At 36.8% G+C, this 17,186-nt stretch overlaps 1 protein-coding gene and 1 long non-coding RNA gene across 2 annotated transcripts in view; one reads left to right on the forward strand and one right to left on the reverse strand.

Moving 5' to 3' along the window:
• LOC133520260 (uncharacterized) overlaps positions 1-17,186 on the reverse strand; it is a 380,113-nt gene that overhangs the window by 87,826 nt on the left and 275,101 nt on the right. The window lies entirely within an intron of this gene.
• LOC133520238 (vacuolar protein sorting-associated protein 51 homolog) lies at positions 420-2,864 on the forward strand. The gene has a single exon (XM_061854614.1). It carries the CDS (start codon positions 644-646, stop codon positions 2,744-2,746), a length of 2,103 nt encoding a protein of 700 aa, XP_061710598.1. The 5' UTR covers positions 420-643; the 3' UTR covers positions 2,747-2,864.

Raw genomic sequence — 17,186 nt, forward strand, 5'->3', positions numbered from 1 at the left:
GATCCAATACATTCTACGACTCTTCTCTTTCCGCACAGACTCTACTGCGAAAATTAAAATTACGCTATCTGCCTCCTTGTCGCTCCAATAGACGATAAAGAGGCAGATATAGCAGATAAAACAACTTTGTCAGTAGATAAAGGCGCGATATTCATTCAAATTTTCTGAAAACATTTCGCACCTATATTTTATCAATTTGTCGCTTTTTTCTACTGACGGAAATAGTTTGACAGACTATAACGAAATATTGATTTTCGCGGTAGGCACTCTGAATCGTACTCTGAATTATACTCTGGCAAAACTTTGTCAGTAGAAAATATGAAATTCAAAATTTGTATTTGCCGCCTTTTTCTTCTGACAAACCTGGCTTGCCAGACTATAATTGGAAACATAGAAATTAGATGTTCTTTTCCCTTTCAATGTTTGTGGTAGGTGACGTATTGATGGGCGTTTTCTTCTGTAGTCAAAATAGCTTTTCTGACATTTAGTTTTTGACGTTGACAACTTGACACGAATAAATTTATTTACGTGTTATCGCTACAGAATTACAAAAAAAATGTTTATTGTATAAATTGTATTGATTGAGTAGAGTTTTTGAAGACATCTAAATACAGTCAATCTAGATTTAGTAAATAAATAGAAAATGGCGGAGACCAACGAAAACGAGGAAAATCCTTTGGACATTGACGGCAGCCATTTCAACTCTGATATGTATTTGGAACGCCTTCTAAAATTTGCCAATTTAAGGCAAATAATGGACAAAGAGGCCGAAATAGTCACACAGAGTCAGTTCCTTCAGTCGGAAATGCAGACATTAGTCTACGAGAACTATAACAAATTTATATCGGCCACTGAAACTGTTCGTAAAATGCGATCAGATTTTAAGATTATGCAGGAGGAAATGAACAAGCTTAGTGAAAACATGAACAAAATAACATCATTTAGCGCACAGATATCAGATTCTTTAAAAGAAAGTGGTAACAATGTTAGTAGGTTATGTGGAACGCGACAACTGTTGGATAAACTTCAGTTTCTGTTCCTTCTTCCGAGTCAGCTGAATAAAGCGATTGAGGAAGGGCGCTACTCGGACGCCGTCCACGACTATACGCACGCTCAACGGGTTCTGCAGAAATACGGAAACCAGCCATCATTTAAAAGCATTCAAACAGAATGTTCCGAAATAATTGATGGATTGAAGAAAACCTTGAGGGATAGGCTTTTGAGTCCCGATACAACCGCGTCAGAGTTAGCTGAAAGCGTAGGATTATTAAGACAGCTGCAAGAAACTGATTCCACTCTTCAAGACATATTTTTGAACTGTTCTGAAAGTCGCCTAGACCAACATTTGCAAGCTTTGAGTGGCATGGTGGACAGTACAGATATTTTGGCATGGGTGGAACACTGCAATAACACTCTCTTAGCTGACTTAGGCATAGTCATATCCTGCTACCATGAAATGTTTCAGGAAAAAGACAATACTAATTTGCCTGATTTTGCTGATAAAGTCATGACTCAAGTATTCCATCTTTTTGAAGAAGTTGTTAAAAGACCAGAGAATATTGGTACTGAGATTCTAATTAGGGGATTGGATAAATTCTTTAGAAAACTGCAAGCAATGACAGAGATTATACTAAGTGACAGCATGTCTAACAAAGCCGTTGACACCGTTGTTCAATGCATTAACCATAAGACTACAATACAGTACCAGTCCATTCAGACCCAATTTAAAGAGAGTCTCATGAAAGTTAGGCAGTCACTCGCAAGCAAGGGTACAGAGAACCCTGATCTTAAAGAAATTCTACACTCCCTCCAGGTTTATCTAATGCAGAAAATACAGGCTTCCTTATTAGACTTGATGGCATTCCTACAAAATAACCTATCATTTGGGCTTAAGGCATGGTGTGCAAAGGCTGTAGCAGATAACTGCTGGGTAATAATCTCAGAATCCATGGCTAATCTGTCAGATACAGTTAAAAAAATGGCTTGCCTGCAGTCCAATAACAACATTCCATTTGAGTTACTTCTGATTTTAGCCAAACTTTGTTTAGAAATGCAGGATAATGGAGTAAGTACTTTGCATACTCATCTGTGGAAGCTCTTAGAGGAGTCCGCACCGGGGTTAACACTTGAAAATAAGGATACCAATAGTATAATGGTGCATCTGTCAACAGCAGCTCAGACTGCATTGGATTCGGAAGTGGTTTATATAGGACAGACTGCTGCGCAGATGTTACGAGTGTCAGTGTTAGCTAGAGACTGGCTCCGCGCTCCAGAGCCGAGAGGTCCTCGGGCAGTGTGCAGGAGAGTAGTAGAGACACTTGCAAGTGCAGACAGTGCCGCTTCACAACTATTTCCAACCAGCATAAAGCAATCCAGTGACTCCAGCCGTAGGACTATATGGTCTCGTGCCCCATCATCATTTTCACCTATAAATAGGATTTTCTCTGAGAGAATTGAGGTATTCAGTCCAGCTGGGGCTGATAGAGCAGCATTATCAAATGGAGCCCTCAAAGTGGCCCTAAAAGCCTTAGTGGAGTGCGTAAGATTGCGTACTTTCGGCCGCCATGGCTTGCAGCAATTGCAAGTTGATATTCATTTTCTGCAGCAAAGATTATCTTGCATGGGGAACGATGAGAGACTCCTGAACGCTCTTCTAGAGGATGCTTTAGCCTCGGCGCAGTTAAGATGTGTAGATCCCCAGCTTATGGAGCCTAGCATTGTTGACATTATTTGTGAAAGAGGGTAGGAAAAATAGGATAAGAGAAAAAGGAACGGAATTAAATATTATTTATTGTCATAAACTACAAATTATAAACATGTTGGTATAATTATATATTCCATTGAAAATAAACACATGAACTATTTTCTGTCAATTTATTTATAACCCATTAACCAAAACTTTGCATTATCATATTAAAATTAATGATATCTACATAATATATAAAATTTACGTTAAATGCTTCTAAAACATAAATCTCACGAGACAGCTAAGTTTTATCATAGAATTTGACATTAAGTTAAAGTTTACAGTTAGGGGGCACAACAAATAATTTGGAAATAAAACTACATTAATTTTGGTCCTACTTAGCTCTCTATGTTCAAATTTTAAAAATTGTTTAATACTCGATTTTCAATGATTTACTGATTCCAAAAATATCTATTTTTTCATAATTTGTCAAATATAAATGTATTCCAAATTGAGGTTTCCTCGACATTCATTTATTACAAATAACTATAAACATTTGTCATTACATTACAATCTTCTAATTATATATTTAGTTGTTTATAGTTCATTTACACAATATATCGTATATGATTCCAAAATATCGAAGAAGCACTAAATAATTCATGTCAACTACCTACTGGAAGCCAGCTGAAGGAAGGGAAGGGTGAATCTTAAAAAAAGATTAATTTACGAATCACCCTAAAATCAACCTTCTGCCTTTTGTGTATACAAGTTTCACTGAAGGAACAGTGTCTGTGTATCCACAGACAAGTGCCATTCATTTAATTTTATTCCAATTCAATAATCCCAAATTAAAATAACTTTGCTACTTCTGCGTTAAGAATATAAAGTTATTATTGAAACAAAACGTTAATAAACCGTATTATTTCACTGACTTGTTAAAAAAGTGAAGTGATTCGCTATACTTACTCAAATGATTATGATTTACGATGCAAATAGCAGCAGGGTAAACTGCCCTAAAGTCTTGTCGCCCCCCTAACATCAACCACTGCAGCGGTAATGATCAAGAGGGGTGGCGGATGTCAGGACACTTTACCCTAAACGCCAACATAACTAATTAAAAAACATAATCGCAAAAAAATATTCAATTATTATTCGATTGCCCGCTTGCCACTAACGTGGTTGCGAAACTTACAAGGAGAGGTATTTTCACATTAATTATAATGAGAACTTAATCCAGCCACTTGAACAACCCAAAATGGTCATTAGGCTCTGCAACTTAAATCCTACTCGTTAAATAAATCTTCATTCTATACTCTATGTGTTAAAACAGACATGTACAGTTCGTGTCATTAACGATGACGCGCATATTTGTCAAATAACTTTTAATAACATGACAATACGCGTCATCGTGAATGACGCGATCTATAGTTGGAATTATTTAAGATGAACAGTATAATTTGCAATTCAAACTTTCTTGTCTAGAAAATAGGGTCGATGTTAGCGCGGATTATTTACCAAAATTCGTTCATCTTCCATAATTAGAAACTTACCCCCTTATTCATAAACGTCTATTAAAGTTGTCAAGCCGCTAATAATCGTTTGTCCCTTTCCGACGTATCGGTATTTTGGAAAGGGACAAACGATTATCAGCGGCTTGTTAACTTTAGTAGACGTTTATGAATCAGAGACTGAAAAGGTACCCTTAAAAACGGTTTTGACCGGTCTTTTTAAAGGGTACCCGACCGTTAAACTAGCATTTCGGTACCGATATCAACGCTTTGGGTATCCAAATAAGCTTCCGTCCAAACGGTACCCTTAAATAAAAGTACCTTTAAACCAATTTTGAAACGGTACCCGACCGTTGAAATAGCATTACGGAAGCGGTATCAATACTTTAGGTATCCAAACAAGCTTCCGTTCAAACGGTACCCTTAGACTTTAAAACAATTTTGAAAGGGTACCCGACCGTTAAAATAGCATTCCGGAAGCGATATCAATACTTTGGATATCCAAACAAGCTTCCGTCCAAACGGTACCCTTAAGTAAAAGTATCTTGCCACGCGATCGGATACCCCAATACAAACCGGTCACTCAATTTGAATGATCGCCCGCCATCTTGGATTTGGCCATTTAAGCTCAGATTAAGATGAAAACCCAATATCTGAGGATCCCAGAGGATCTTTATTATGATTCTGAGGTCAAATTTTTAGAAAACGCACGCCATTTTTGATTTCGGCATTTAAGCTCAGATTCAGATATAAATCGATATCTGAGGATCCCAGAGGATCTTTATTATGATTCTGAGGTCAAATAATTAGAAAACGCACGCCATTTTTGATTTCGGCATTTAAGCTCAGATTGAGATGAAAATCGATATCTGAGGATCCCAGAGGATCTTTATTATGATTCTGAGGTCAAATAATTAGAAAACGCACGCCATTTTTGATTTCTGCATTTAAGCTCAGATTGAGATGAAAATCGATATCTGAGGATCCCAGAGGACCTTTATTGTGAATCTGAGGTCAAATTTTTAGAAAACGCACGCCATTTTTGATTTTGGCATTTAAGCTCAGATTGAGATGAAAATCGATATCTGAGGATCCCAGAGGACCTTTATTATGATTCCGAGGTCAAATTTTTAGAAAACGCACGCCATTTTAAATTTCGGCATTTAAGCTCAGATTAAGATGAAAATCGATATCTGAGGATCCCAGAGGACCTTTATTGTGAATCTGAGGTCAAATTTTTAGAAAACGCACGCCATTTTTGATTTCTGCATTTAAGCTCAGATTGAGATGAAAATCGATATCTGAGGATCCCAGAGGACCTTTATTATGATTCCGAGGTCAAATTTTTAGAAAACGCACGCCATTTTAAATTTCGGCATTTAAGCTCAGATTAAGATGAAAATCGATATCTGAGGATCCCAGAGGACCTTTATTGTGAATCTGAGGTCAAATTTTTAGAAAACGCACGCCATTTTTGATTTCGGCATTTAAGCTCAGATTGAGATGAAAATCGATATCTGAGGATCCCAGAAGACCTTTATTATGATTCTGAGGTCAAATTTTTAGAAAACGCACGCCATTTTAAATTTCGGCATTTAAGCTCAGATTAAGATGAAAATCGATATCTGAGGATCCCAGAGGACCTTTATTGTGAATCTGAGGTCAAATTTTTAGAAAACGCACGCCATTTTTGATTTCGGCATTTAAGCTACGATTGAGATGAAAATCGATATCTGAGGACCCCAGAGGACCTTTATTATGATTCCGAGGTCAAATTTTTAGAAAACGCACGCCATTTTAAATTTCGGCATTTAAGCTCAGATTAAGATGAAAATCGATATCTGAGGATCCCAGAGGACCTTTATTGTGAATCTGAGGTCAAATTTTTAGAAAACGCACGCCATTTTTGATTTTGGCATTTAAGCTCAGATTGAGATGAAAATCGATATCTGAGGATCCCAGAGGACCTTTATTATGATTCCGAGGTCAAATTTTATGAAAACGCACGCCATTTTAAATTTCGGCATTTAAGCTCAGATTAAGATGAAAATCGATATCTGAGGATCCCAGAGGACCTTTATTGTGAATCTGAGGTCAAATTTTTAGAAAACGCACGCCATTTTTGATTTCGGCATTTAAGCTCAGATTGAGATGAAAATCGATATCTGAGGATCCCAGAGGACCTTTATTGTGAATCTGAGGTCAAATTTTTAGAAAACGCACGCCATTTTTGATTTCGGCATTTAAGCTCAGATTGAGATGAAAATCGATATCTGAGGATCCCAGAGGACCTTTATTATGATTCCGAGGTCAAATTTTTAGAAAACGCACGCCATTTTTGATTTTGGCATTTAAGCTCAGATTGAGATGAAAATCGATATCTGAGGATCCCAGAGGACCTTTATTGTGAATCTGAGGTCAAATTTGTAGAAAACGCACGCCATTTTTGATTTCGGCATTTAAGCTCAGATTGAGATGAAAATCGATATCTGAGGATCCCAGAGGACCTTTATTATGATTCCGAGGTCAAATTTTTAGAAAACGCACGCCATTTTAAATTTCGGCATTTAAGCTCAGATTAAGATGAAAATCGATATCTGAGGATCCCAGAGGACCTTTATTGTGAATCTGAGGTCAAATTTGTAGAAAACGCACGCCATTTTTGATTTCGGCATTTAAGCTCAGATTGAGATGAAAATCGATATCTGAGGATCCCAGAGGACCTTTATTATGATTCCGAGGTCAAATTTTTAGAAAACGCACGCCATTTTAAATTTCGGCATTTAAGCTCAGATTAAGATGAAAATCGATATCTGAGGATCCCAGAGGACCTTTATTGTGAATCTGAGGTCAAATTTTTAGAAAACGCACGCCATTTTTGATTTCTGCATTTAAGCTCAGATTGAGATGAAAATCGATATCTGAGGATCCCAGAGGACCTTTATTATGATTCCGAGGTCAAATTTTTAGAAAACGCACGCCATTTTAAATTTCGGCATTTAAGCTCAGATTAAGATGAAAATCGATATCTGAGGATCCCAGAGGACCTTAATTGTGAATCTGAGGTCAAATTTTTAGAAAACGCACGCCATTTTTGATTTCGGCATTTAAGCTCAGATTGAGATGAAAATCGATATCTGAGGATCCCAGAAGACCTTTATTATGATTCTGAGGTCAAATTTTTAGAAAACGCACGCCATTTTAAATTTCGGCATTTAAGCTCAGATTAAGATGAAAATCGATATCTGAGGATCCCAGAGGACCTTTATTGTGAATCTGAGGTCAAATTTTTAGAAAACGCACGCCATTTTTGATTTCGGCATTTAAGCTACGATTGAGATGAAAATCGATATCTGAGGACCCCAGAGGACCTTTATTATGATTCTGAGGTCAAATTTTTAGAAAACGCACGCCATTTTAAATTTCGGCATTTAAGCTCAGATTAAGATGAAAATCGATATCTGAGGATCCCAGAGGACCTTTATTGTGAATCTGAGGTCAAATTTTTAGAAAACGCACGCCATTTTTGATTTTGGCATTTAAGCTCAGATTGAGATGAAAATCGATATCTGAGGATCCCAGAGGACCTTTATTATGATTCCGAGGTCAAATTTTTATGAAAACGCACGCCATTTTAAATTTCGGCATTTAAGCTCAGATTAAGATGAAAATCGATATCTGAGGATCCCAGAGGACCTTTATTGTGAATCTGAGGTCAAATTTTTAGAAAACGCACGCCATTTTTGATTTCGGCATTTAAGCTCAGATTGAGATGAAAATCGATATCTGAGGATCCCAGAGGACCTTTATTATGATTCCGAGGTAAAATTTTTAGAAAACGCACGCCATTTTTGATTTTGGCATTTAAGCTCAGATTGAGATGAAAATCGATATCTGAGGATCCCAGAGGACCTTTATTGTGAATCTGAGGTCAAATTTGTAGAAAACGCACGCCATTTTTGATTTCGGCATTTAAGCTCAGATTGAGATGAAAATCGATATCTGAGGATCCCAGAGGACCTTTATTATGATTCCGAGGTCAAATTTTTAGAAAACGCACGCCATTTTAAATTTCGGCATTTAAGCTCAGATTAAGATGAAAATCGATATCTGAGGATCCCAGAGGACCTTTATTGTGAATCTGAGGTCAAATTTGTAGAAAACGCACGCCATTTTTGATTTCGGCATTTAAGCTCAGATTGAGATGAAAATCGATATCTGAGGATCCCAGAGGACCTTTATTATGATTCCGAGGTCAAATTTTTAGAAAACGCACGCCATTTTAAATTTCGGCATTTAAGCTCAGATTAAGATGAAAATCGATATCTGAGGATCCCAGAGGACCTTTATTGTGAATCTGAGGTCAAATTTTTAGAAAACGCACGCCATTTTTGATTTTGGCATTTAAGCTCAGATTGAGATGAAAATCGATATCTGAGGATCCCAGAGGACCTTTATTGTGAATCTGAGGTCAAATTTGTAGAAAACGCACGCCATTTTTGATTTCGGCATTTAAGCTCAGATTGAGATGAAAATCGATATCTGAGGATCCCAGAGGACCTTTATTATGATTCCTGAGGTCAAATTTTTAGAAAACGCACGCCATTTTAAATTTCGGCATTTAAGCTCAGATTAAGATGAAAATCGATATCTGAGGATCCCAGAAGACCTTTATTATGATTCTGAGGTCAAATTTTTAGAAAACGCACGCCATTTTTGATTTTGGCATTTAAGCTCAGATTGAGATGAAAATCGATATCTGAGGATCCCAGAGGACCTTTATTGTGAATCTGAGGTCAAATTTGTAGAAAACGCACGCCATTTTTGATTTCGGCATTTAAGCTCAGATTGAGATGAAAATCGATATCTGAGGATCCCAGAGGACCTTTATTATGATTCCGAGGTCAAAGTTTTAGAAAACGCACGCCATTTTAAATTTCGGCATTTAAGCTCAGATTAAGATAAAAATCGATATCTGAGGATCCCAGGAGACCTTTATTATGATTCTGAGGTCAAATTTTTAGAAAACGCACGCCATTTTAAATTTCGGCATTTAAGCTCAGATTAAGATGAAAATCGATATCTGAGGATCCCAGAGGACCTTTATTGTGAATCTGAGGTCAAATTTTTAGAAAACGCACGCCATTTTTGATTTCGGCATTTAAGCTACGATTGAGATGAAAATCGATATCTGAGGACCCCAGAGGACCTTTATTATGATTCCGAGGTCAAATTTTTAGAAAACGCACGCCATTTTAAATTTCGGCATTTAAGCTCAGATTAAGATGAAAATCGATATCTGAGGATCCCAGAGGACCTTTATTGTGAATCTGAGGTCAAATTTTTAGAAAACGCACGCCATTTTTGATTTCTGCATTTAAGCTCAGATTGAGATGAAAATCGATATCTGAGGATCCCAGAGGACCTTTATTATGATTCCGAGGTCAAATTTTTAGAAAACGCACGCCATTTTAAATTTCGGCATTTAAGCTCAGATTAAGATGAAAATCGATATCTGAGGATCCCAGAGGACCTTTATTGTGAATCTGAGGTCAAATTTGTAGAAAACGCACGCCATTTTTGATTTCGGCATTTAAGCTCAGATTGAGATGAAAATCGATATCTGAGGATCCCAGAGGACCTTTATTGTGAATCTGAGGTCAAATTTTTAGAAAACGCACGCCATTTTTGATTTCGGCATTTAAGCTCAGATTGAGATGAAAATCGATATCTGAGGATCCCAGAGGACCTTTATTGTGATTCTGAGGTCAAATTTGTAGAAAACGCACGCCATTTTAAATTTCGGCATTTAAGCTCAGATTGAGATGAAAATCGATATCTGAGGATCCCAGAGGACCTTTATTATGATTCCTGAGGTCAAATTTTTAGAAAACGCACGCCATTTTAAATTTCGGCATTTAAGCTCAGATTAAGATGAAAATCGATATCTGAGGATCCCAGAGGACCTTTATTGTGAATCTGAGGTCAAATTTGTAGAAAACGCACGCCATTTTTGATTTCGGCATTTAAGCTCAGATTGAGATGAAAATCGATATCTGAGGATCCCAGAGGACCTTTATTGTGAATCTGAGGTCAAATTTTTAGAAAACGCACGCCATTTTTGATTTTGGCATTTAAGCTCAGATTGAGATGAAAATCGATATCTGAGGATCCCAGAGGACCTTTATTGTGATTCTGAGGTCAAATTTGTAGAAAACGCACGCCATTTTTGATTTCGGCATTTAAGCTCAGATTGAGATGAAAATCGATATCTGAGGATCCCAGAGGACCTTTATTATGATTCCTGAGGTCAAATTTTTAGAAAACGCACGCCATTTTAAATTTCGGCATTTAAGCTCAGATTAAGATGAAAATCGATATCTGAGGATCCCAGAGGACCTTTATTGTGAATCTGAGGTCAAATTTGTAGAAAACGCACGCCATTTTTGATTTCGGCATTTAAGCTCAGATTGAGATGAAAATCGATATCTGAGGATCCCAGAGGACCTTTATTGTGAATCGGAGGTCAAATTTTTAGAAAACGCACGCCATTTTGATTTCGGCATTTAAGCTCAGATTGAGATGAAAATCGATATCTGAGGATCCCAGAGGACCTTTATTGTGAATCTGAGGTCAAATTTGTAGAAAACGCACGCCATTTTTGATTTCGGCATTTAAGCTCAGATTGAGATGAAAATCGATATCTGAGGATCCCAGAGGACCTTTATTATGATTCTGAGGTCAAATTTTTAGAAAACGCACGCCATTTTAAATTTCGGCATTTAAGCTCAGATTAAGATGAAAATCGATATCTGAGGATCCCAGAGGACCTTTATTGTGATTCTGAGGTCAAATTTTTAGAAAACGCACGCCATTTTTGATTTTGGCATTTAAGCTCAGATTGAGATGAAAATCGATATCTGAGGATCCCAGAGGACCTTTATTGTGATTCGGAGGTCAAATTTGTAGAAAACGCACGCCATTTTTGATTTCGGCATTTAAGCTCAGATTCAGATGAAAATCGATATCTGAGGATCCCAGAGGACCTTTATTATGAATCTGAGGTCAAAGTTTTAGAAAACGCACGCCATTTTGAATTTCGGCATTTAAGCTCAGATTAAGATGAAAATCGATATCTGAGGATCCCAGGAGACCTTTATTATGATTCTGAGGTCAAATTTTTAGAAAACGCACGCCATTTTAAATTTCGGCATTTAAGCTCAGATTAAGATGAAAATCGATATCTGAGGATCCCAGAGGACCTTTATTGTGAATCTGAGGTCAAATTTTTAGAAAACGCACGCCATTTTTGATTTCGGCATTTAAGCTACGATTGAGATGAAAATCGATATCTGAGGATCCCAGAGGACCTTTATTATGAATCTGAGGTCAAATTTTTAGAAAACGCACGCCATTTTAAATTTCGGCATTTAAGCTCAGATTAAGATGAAAATCGATATCTGAGGATCCCAGAGGACCTTTATTGTGAATCTGAGGTCAAATTTTTAGAAAACGCACGCCATTTTTGATTTCGGCATTTAAGCTCAGATTGAGATGAAAATCGATATCTGAGGATCCCAGAGGACCTTTATTGTGAATCTGAGGTCAAATTTTATGAAAACGCACGCCATTTTAAATTTCGGCATTTAAGCTCAGATTAAGATGAAAATCGATATCTGAGGATCCCAGAGGACCTTTATTGTGAATCTGAGGTCAAATTTTTAGAAAACGCACGCCATTTTTGATTTCGGCATTTAAGCTACGATTGAGATGAAAATCGATATCTGAGGATCCCAGAGGACCTTTATTATGATTCTGAGGTCAAATTTTTAGAAAACGCACGCCATTTTAAATTTCGGCATTTAAGCTCAGATTAAGATGAAAATCGATATCTGAGGATCCCAGAGGACCTTTATTGTGAATCTGAGGTCAAATTTTTAGAAAACGCACGCCATTTTTGATTTCGGCATTTAAGCTACGATTGAGATGAAAATCGATATCTGAGGATCCCAGAGGACCTTTATTATGATTCCGAGCTCAAATTTTTAGAAAACGCACGCCATTTTAAATTTCTGCATTTAAGCTCAGATTGAGATGAAAATCGATATCTGAGGATCCCAGAGGACCTTTATTGTGAATCTGAGGTCAAATTTTTAGAAAACGCACGCCATTTTTGATTTCGGCATTTAAGCTCAGATTGAGATGAAAATCGATATCTGAGGATCCCAGAGGACCTTTATTATGATTCCGAGGTCAAATTTTTAGAAAACGCACGCCATTTTAAATTTCGGCATTTAAGCTCAGATTAAGATGAAAATCGATATCTGAGGATCCCAGGAGACCTTTATTATGATTCTGAGGTCAAATTTTTAGAAAACGCACGCCATTTTAAATTTCGGCATTTAAGCTCAGATTAAGATGAAAATCGATATCTGAGGATCCCAGAGGACCTTTATTGTGAATCTGAGGTCAAATTTTTAGAAAACGCACGCCATTTTTGATTTCGGCATTTAAGCTCAGATTGAGATGAAAATCGATATCTGAGGATCCCAGAGGACCTTTATTATGATTCCGAGGTCAAATTTTTAGAAAACGCACGCCATTTTAAATTTCGGCATTTAAGCTCAGATTAAGATGAAAATCGATATCTGAGGATCCCAGAAGACCTTTATTATGATTCTGAGGTCAAATTTTTAGAAAACGCACGCCATTTTAAATTTCGGCATTTAAGCTCAGATTAAGATGAAAATCGATATCTGAGGATCCCAGAGGACCTTTATTGTGAATCTGAGGTCAAATTTTTAGAAAACGCACGCCATTATTGATTTCGGCATTTAAGCTCAGATTGAGATGAAAATCGATATCTGAGGATCCCAGAGGACCTATATTATGAATATAACATAATTTACTTATACTTTTCACTTTATTTAAATCCACGAATTCCATGGTGAATGTCTTGCACTCGCGTTTCGACTCTGGCCTTGTCGGTGTCAGTCTTCCTCATGGGGCGACACTTAGAAATGTAGTTAACATTAGTTAAAATGGAGGCGATTTATATTAATTGAATCGAGACATCTCTAACTTTTGCTTAAAGTCGACTTCCGATTATGCAAACTACGCCACCAGATGTCACTATAAAATTGATACAATTTAAATATGGAAGTCGGGCGTAAGGAATACAATCTCCATGTACCTACCAAAAAATGACCGTTCGTCCGTCACTAGTTAGGTGACAAAACGGCGCACGGTGGGCTGAAAATCCGCCTTCATAGAAATAGAACCCGAAGTCTTAAATTTGAACTTTTTTTATTGGAATAGCTTTTGTTGGGTTTTATTATGTCCCAAAATTAGTCTATCGTAAGTAGCGTCTAAGAATATATTATTCAAAAATAAAAAATAAAAACTACATTCAAATATACCTTAAACAAAACTACGTAAAGCTTAAAAGGAGATAAATTCAAAACTAAAACTACAACTAAAGTTGTAAGTAAAAAATTGGCTCCAGCTGGGTGCCTTGTGGGAAGGTGCCTAGAAGGCTGGCGGCATTGCCGCGCTGGACAGCAATGCCAATGCGTTGTGCGAGGTAAGAGCCAGCCCTCTTGTCACCCGTTGCCTACACGAGGCGCATCGAAAGCTCTTTAAAAATGTTGTGAGCGCCAGGTCCCCACGGCCTAAGGGTTTCCACCCCAAAAAGCTCAAACATATAGCTCAAATCTTAGCTAATTTGGTTGGAAAAATAATTAGTTATATTTTTTTTTTTCAAAATCTTTCTATGGCGCGTATCAGAAAATCGAGTTTTCTCCGAAAATAAAATTTAACCGTAATATCCTGACAGATGATTTTAAAACCAATTATTCTTGATTTTTCCACATAATTAGAATTTTCCTACGGGTGCACTTTTTTTTTAAATCGATATATTTTTTTATTTTATTTTAATAACCGTATTAATACTCGTTATTTTGACTACAAAAAATGAATTTGAGTTTGATCGAACCAATAACTTACGCGTAGTGAATGATGGATGTAACTCTTGTATGTTTATTATTTATCTACTTAATTAAAACAATGTGCAAAAGTTATTTCAACATGAAAAAATAAGTTTTTATTTAATCAGTGTATACGGTAGAAAAGTTCGCGTTATGTCAAAATATCCTTAATAATTGGTACTTAAATCACCTGCAAGAATATTACGGTATACCTTTAATTTTTGAAAAAAAAAAACCGTTTTACTCGTACGCTCCATACATTTGATTAAAACAAAAATTCACTACGCGTAGATTATTGGTTCGATCAAACTCAAATTAATTTTTTGTAGTCAAAATAACAAGTATAACCGTATTAAAATAAATAAAATACAAAAAAAATATAAAAAAATACATCTATTTAAAAAAAAAGTGCACCCCGTAGGATAATTCTAATTATGTGGAAAAATCAAGAATAATTGGTTTTAAAATCATCTGTCAGGATATTACGGTTAAATTTTATTTTCGGAGAAAACTCGATTTTTCTGATACCCGCCATACAAAGATTTTGAAAAAAAATATATTATTAATTATTTTTCCAACCAAATTAGCCAAGATTAATTTTTGGACATAATAAAACCCAACAAAAGCTATTCCAATAAAAAAAGTTCAAAATTAATACTTCGGTTTCTATTTCTATGAAGGCCGATTTTCAGCCCACCGTGCGGCCGCCATCTTGGATTCCAAAATGGTCATCATTTTCGAAATCTGCACTCCCTAAAACCTATAAAATGATATCCATGACGACTTTTATGACAGAATGCACGGCCGCCATCTTGGATTCCAAAATGGTCATCATTTTTAAAATCTGCACTCCCTAAAACCTATAAAACGATATCCATGACGACTTTTATGACAGAATGCACGGCCGCCATCTTGGATTCCAAAATGGTCATCATTTTCGAAATCTGCACTCCCTAAAACCTATAAAACGATATCCATGACGACTTTTATGACAGAGTGCACGGCCGCCATCTTGGATTCCAAAATGGTCATCATTTTTGAAATCTGCACTCCCTAAAACCTATAAAACGATATCCATGACGACTTTTATGACAGAATGCACGGCCGCCATCTTGGATTCCAAAATGGTCATCATTTTCGAAATCTGCACTCCCTAAAACCTATAAAACGATATCCATGACGACTTTTATGACGAGTGCACGGCCGCCATCTTGGATTCCAAAGTAGAAGTCTACTTGAAACGGTACCGTACGGTACCCTTTCAACTGTAGCGGTACCGTTTGAAAAATGTACCTATTACATTTTATTTATTCGGGTACCGTTATAGTTATATAGTTTTTCAATTGATACCCTTAGTTTAGGTATCGGTCTTGTGCGATTTTATTCGGGTACCGTTAGCTTTGGATACCTATTCAATTGATACCCTTTGTGTAGGTATCGGTCGTTTGCGATTTTATTCGGGTACCGTTACAGTTGTATAGCTTTTCAATTGATACCCTTAGTTTAGGTATCGGTCTTGTGCGATTTTATTCGGGTACCGTTAGCTTTGGATACCTATTAAATTGATACCCTTATCTTAGGTATCGGTCTTTTGCGATTTTATTCGGGTACCCTTAGCTTTGGATACCTATTCAATTGATACCTTTATTTTAGGTTACCGGTCTTTTGCGGTTTTTCAGTCCCTGTTATGAATAAGGGGGCTAAACAGTACTTAGCATTTATAATACAGTACTGTCAATAGAGATTGCACAACGGAACATACGTCGGAAATCAATTCTTAACTACCGAACAACATAAATAGATTAGTTATTCTTACACTACAACAATTAAAATTGACAAAATATACTTATATATCTTAATAGTAAATGTACAATATAAACACTCAAGACACGACGGCCCACAATAACAAAATATTTCAAAATTGTAAAAATATTTCTATACAGTGGTCCGTGCGTTACATTATTGTGAGCGCGTGGCGCGTCCTAGTCGCGAACCGGTTATAGGTTCAGAAAAACCGGTTTTTCTTAGCTTGTGAACCGGTTCGCGTTCCAACTAGCTTCCGACTGCTTACAGCTATACGGGGAGCCGCCCTATCAGTCTGGGTCCACGCTCAGGCACTAGAAGGATTTCCACTGCAGATATGAAGATTCGACATTTCAGTGCAATCTCTGATTTGTTCCATTTGGCCATGGAATTTAATGCAAGGTAGATGTCGCTTCTAAATTATTTAAGATCGTGAATGACGTCACACTCGTTTTGCACATCTCTCTGTGAGGAGTGATGCAAAACCAGTGTGACCAAGTTGTGTAAAATCTAAGACAGTTTAATGCTACGAATTTGACAGATAAACGAGATGGCGCTGTGCAGCAGTGGCAGTATGGTTCCATTTTTATCGCTTGTCACTATACCCGTCACTTTCGCACTTACATACTTGTTAGAACGTGACGGGCATGGTGACAAATGATAAACAGCAGACCATCTTAGCCCTACTGCTCCATACATTTTGCGGTAACTCTGATTGTCAAATGTGACATTTGACAATTCAGTGACCGCAAAACATATGGCGCAATACAGCGTCATCTGTTTTGGATGTCAAACTAAGGGGTACGTTTGTTTTCTTACACATTACGTCTTTATTACAATAAATTATATTTTGAGTGTGACTGAGTGTGTCTATCTATAAAATAGCTTGGACGAGACATCTGACTTCACTTAAAGGTATTTGCTTGAAAATTTGTAACCTCCAAATGCTTATTTTTAACAAAAAAATTCATGTTTCATTTCATAAAAAAATTAATTGGTTCAAAATGCTTTTTCGGATTGGTCGAGTAGAATCATAATTTAAAACTTACATTTTGAGGTTAGAAATTGGTTGGCAAGTTTGATCAATGTAACTTTAATTATACCAACTACCACTAATGCCGGCTGTACACACTCGTCAAGAGACCCCGAGACAGGCTGATGTATTCATACTGCCTTTCTCGCCTCGCACTTACTCGACTC

Source organism: Cydia pomonella, chromosome 8 (genome assembly GCF_033807575.1).
Source record: "Cydia pomonella isolate Wapato2018A chromosome 8, ilCydPomo1, whole genome shotgun sequence".
Taxonomy (NCBI): domain Eukaryota; kingdom Metazoa; phylum Arthropoda; class Insecta; order Lepidoptera; family Tortricidae; genus Cydia; species Cydia pomonella.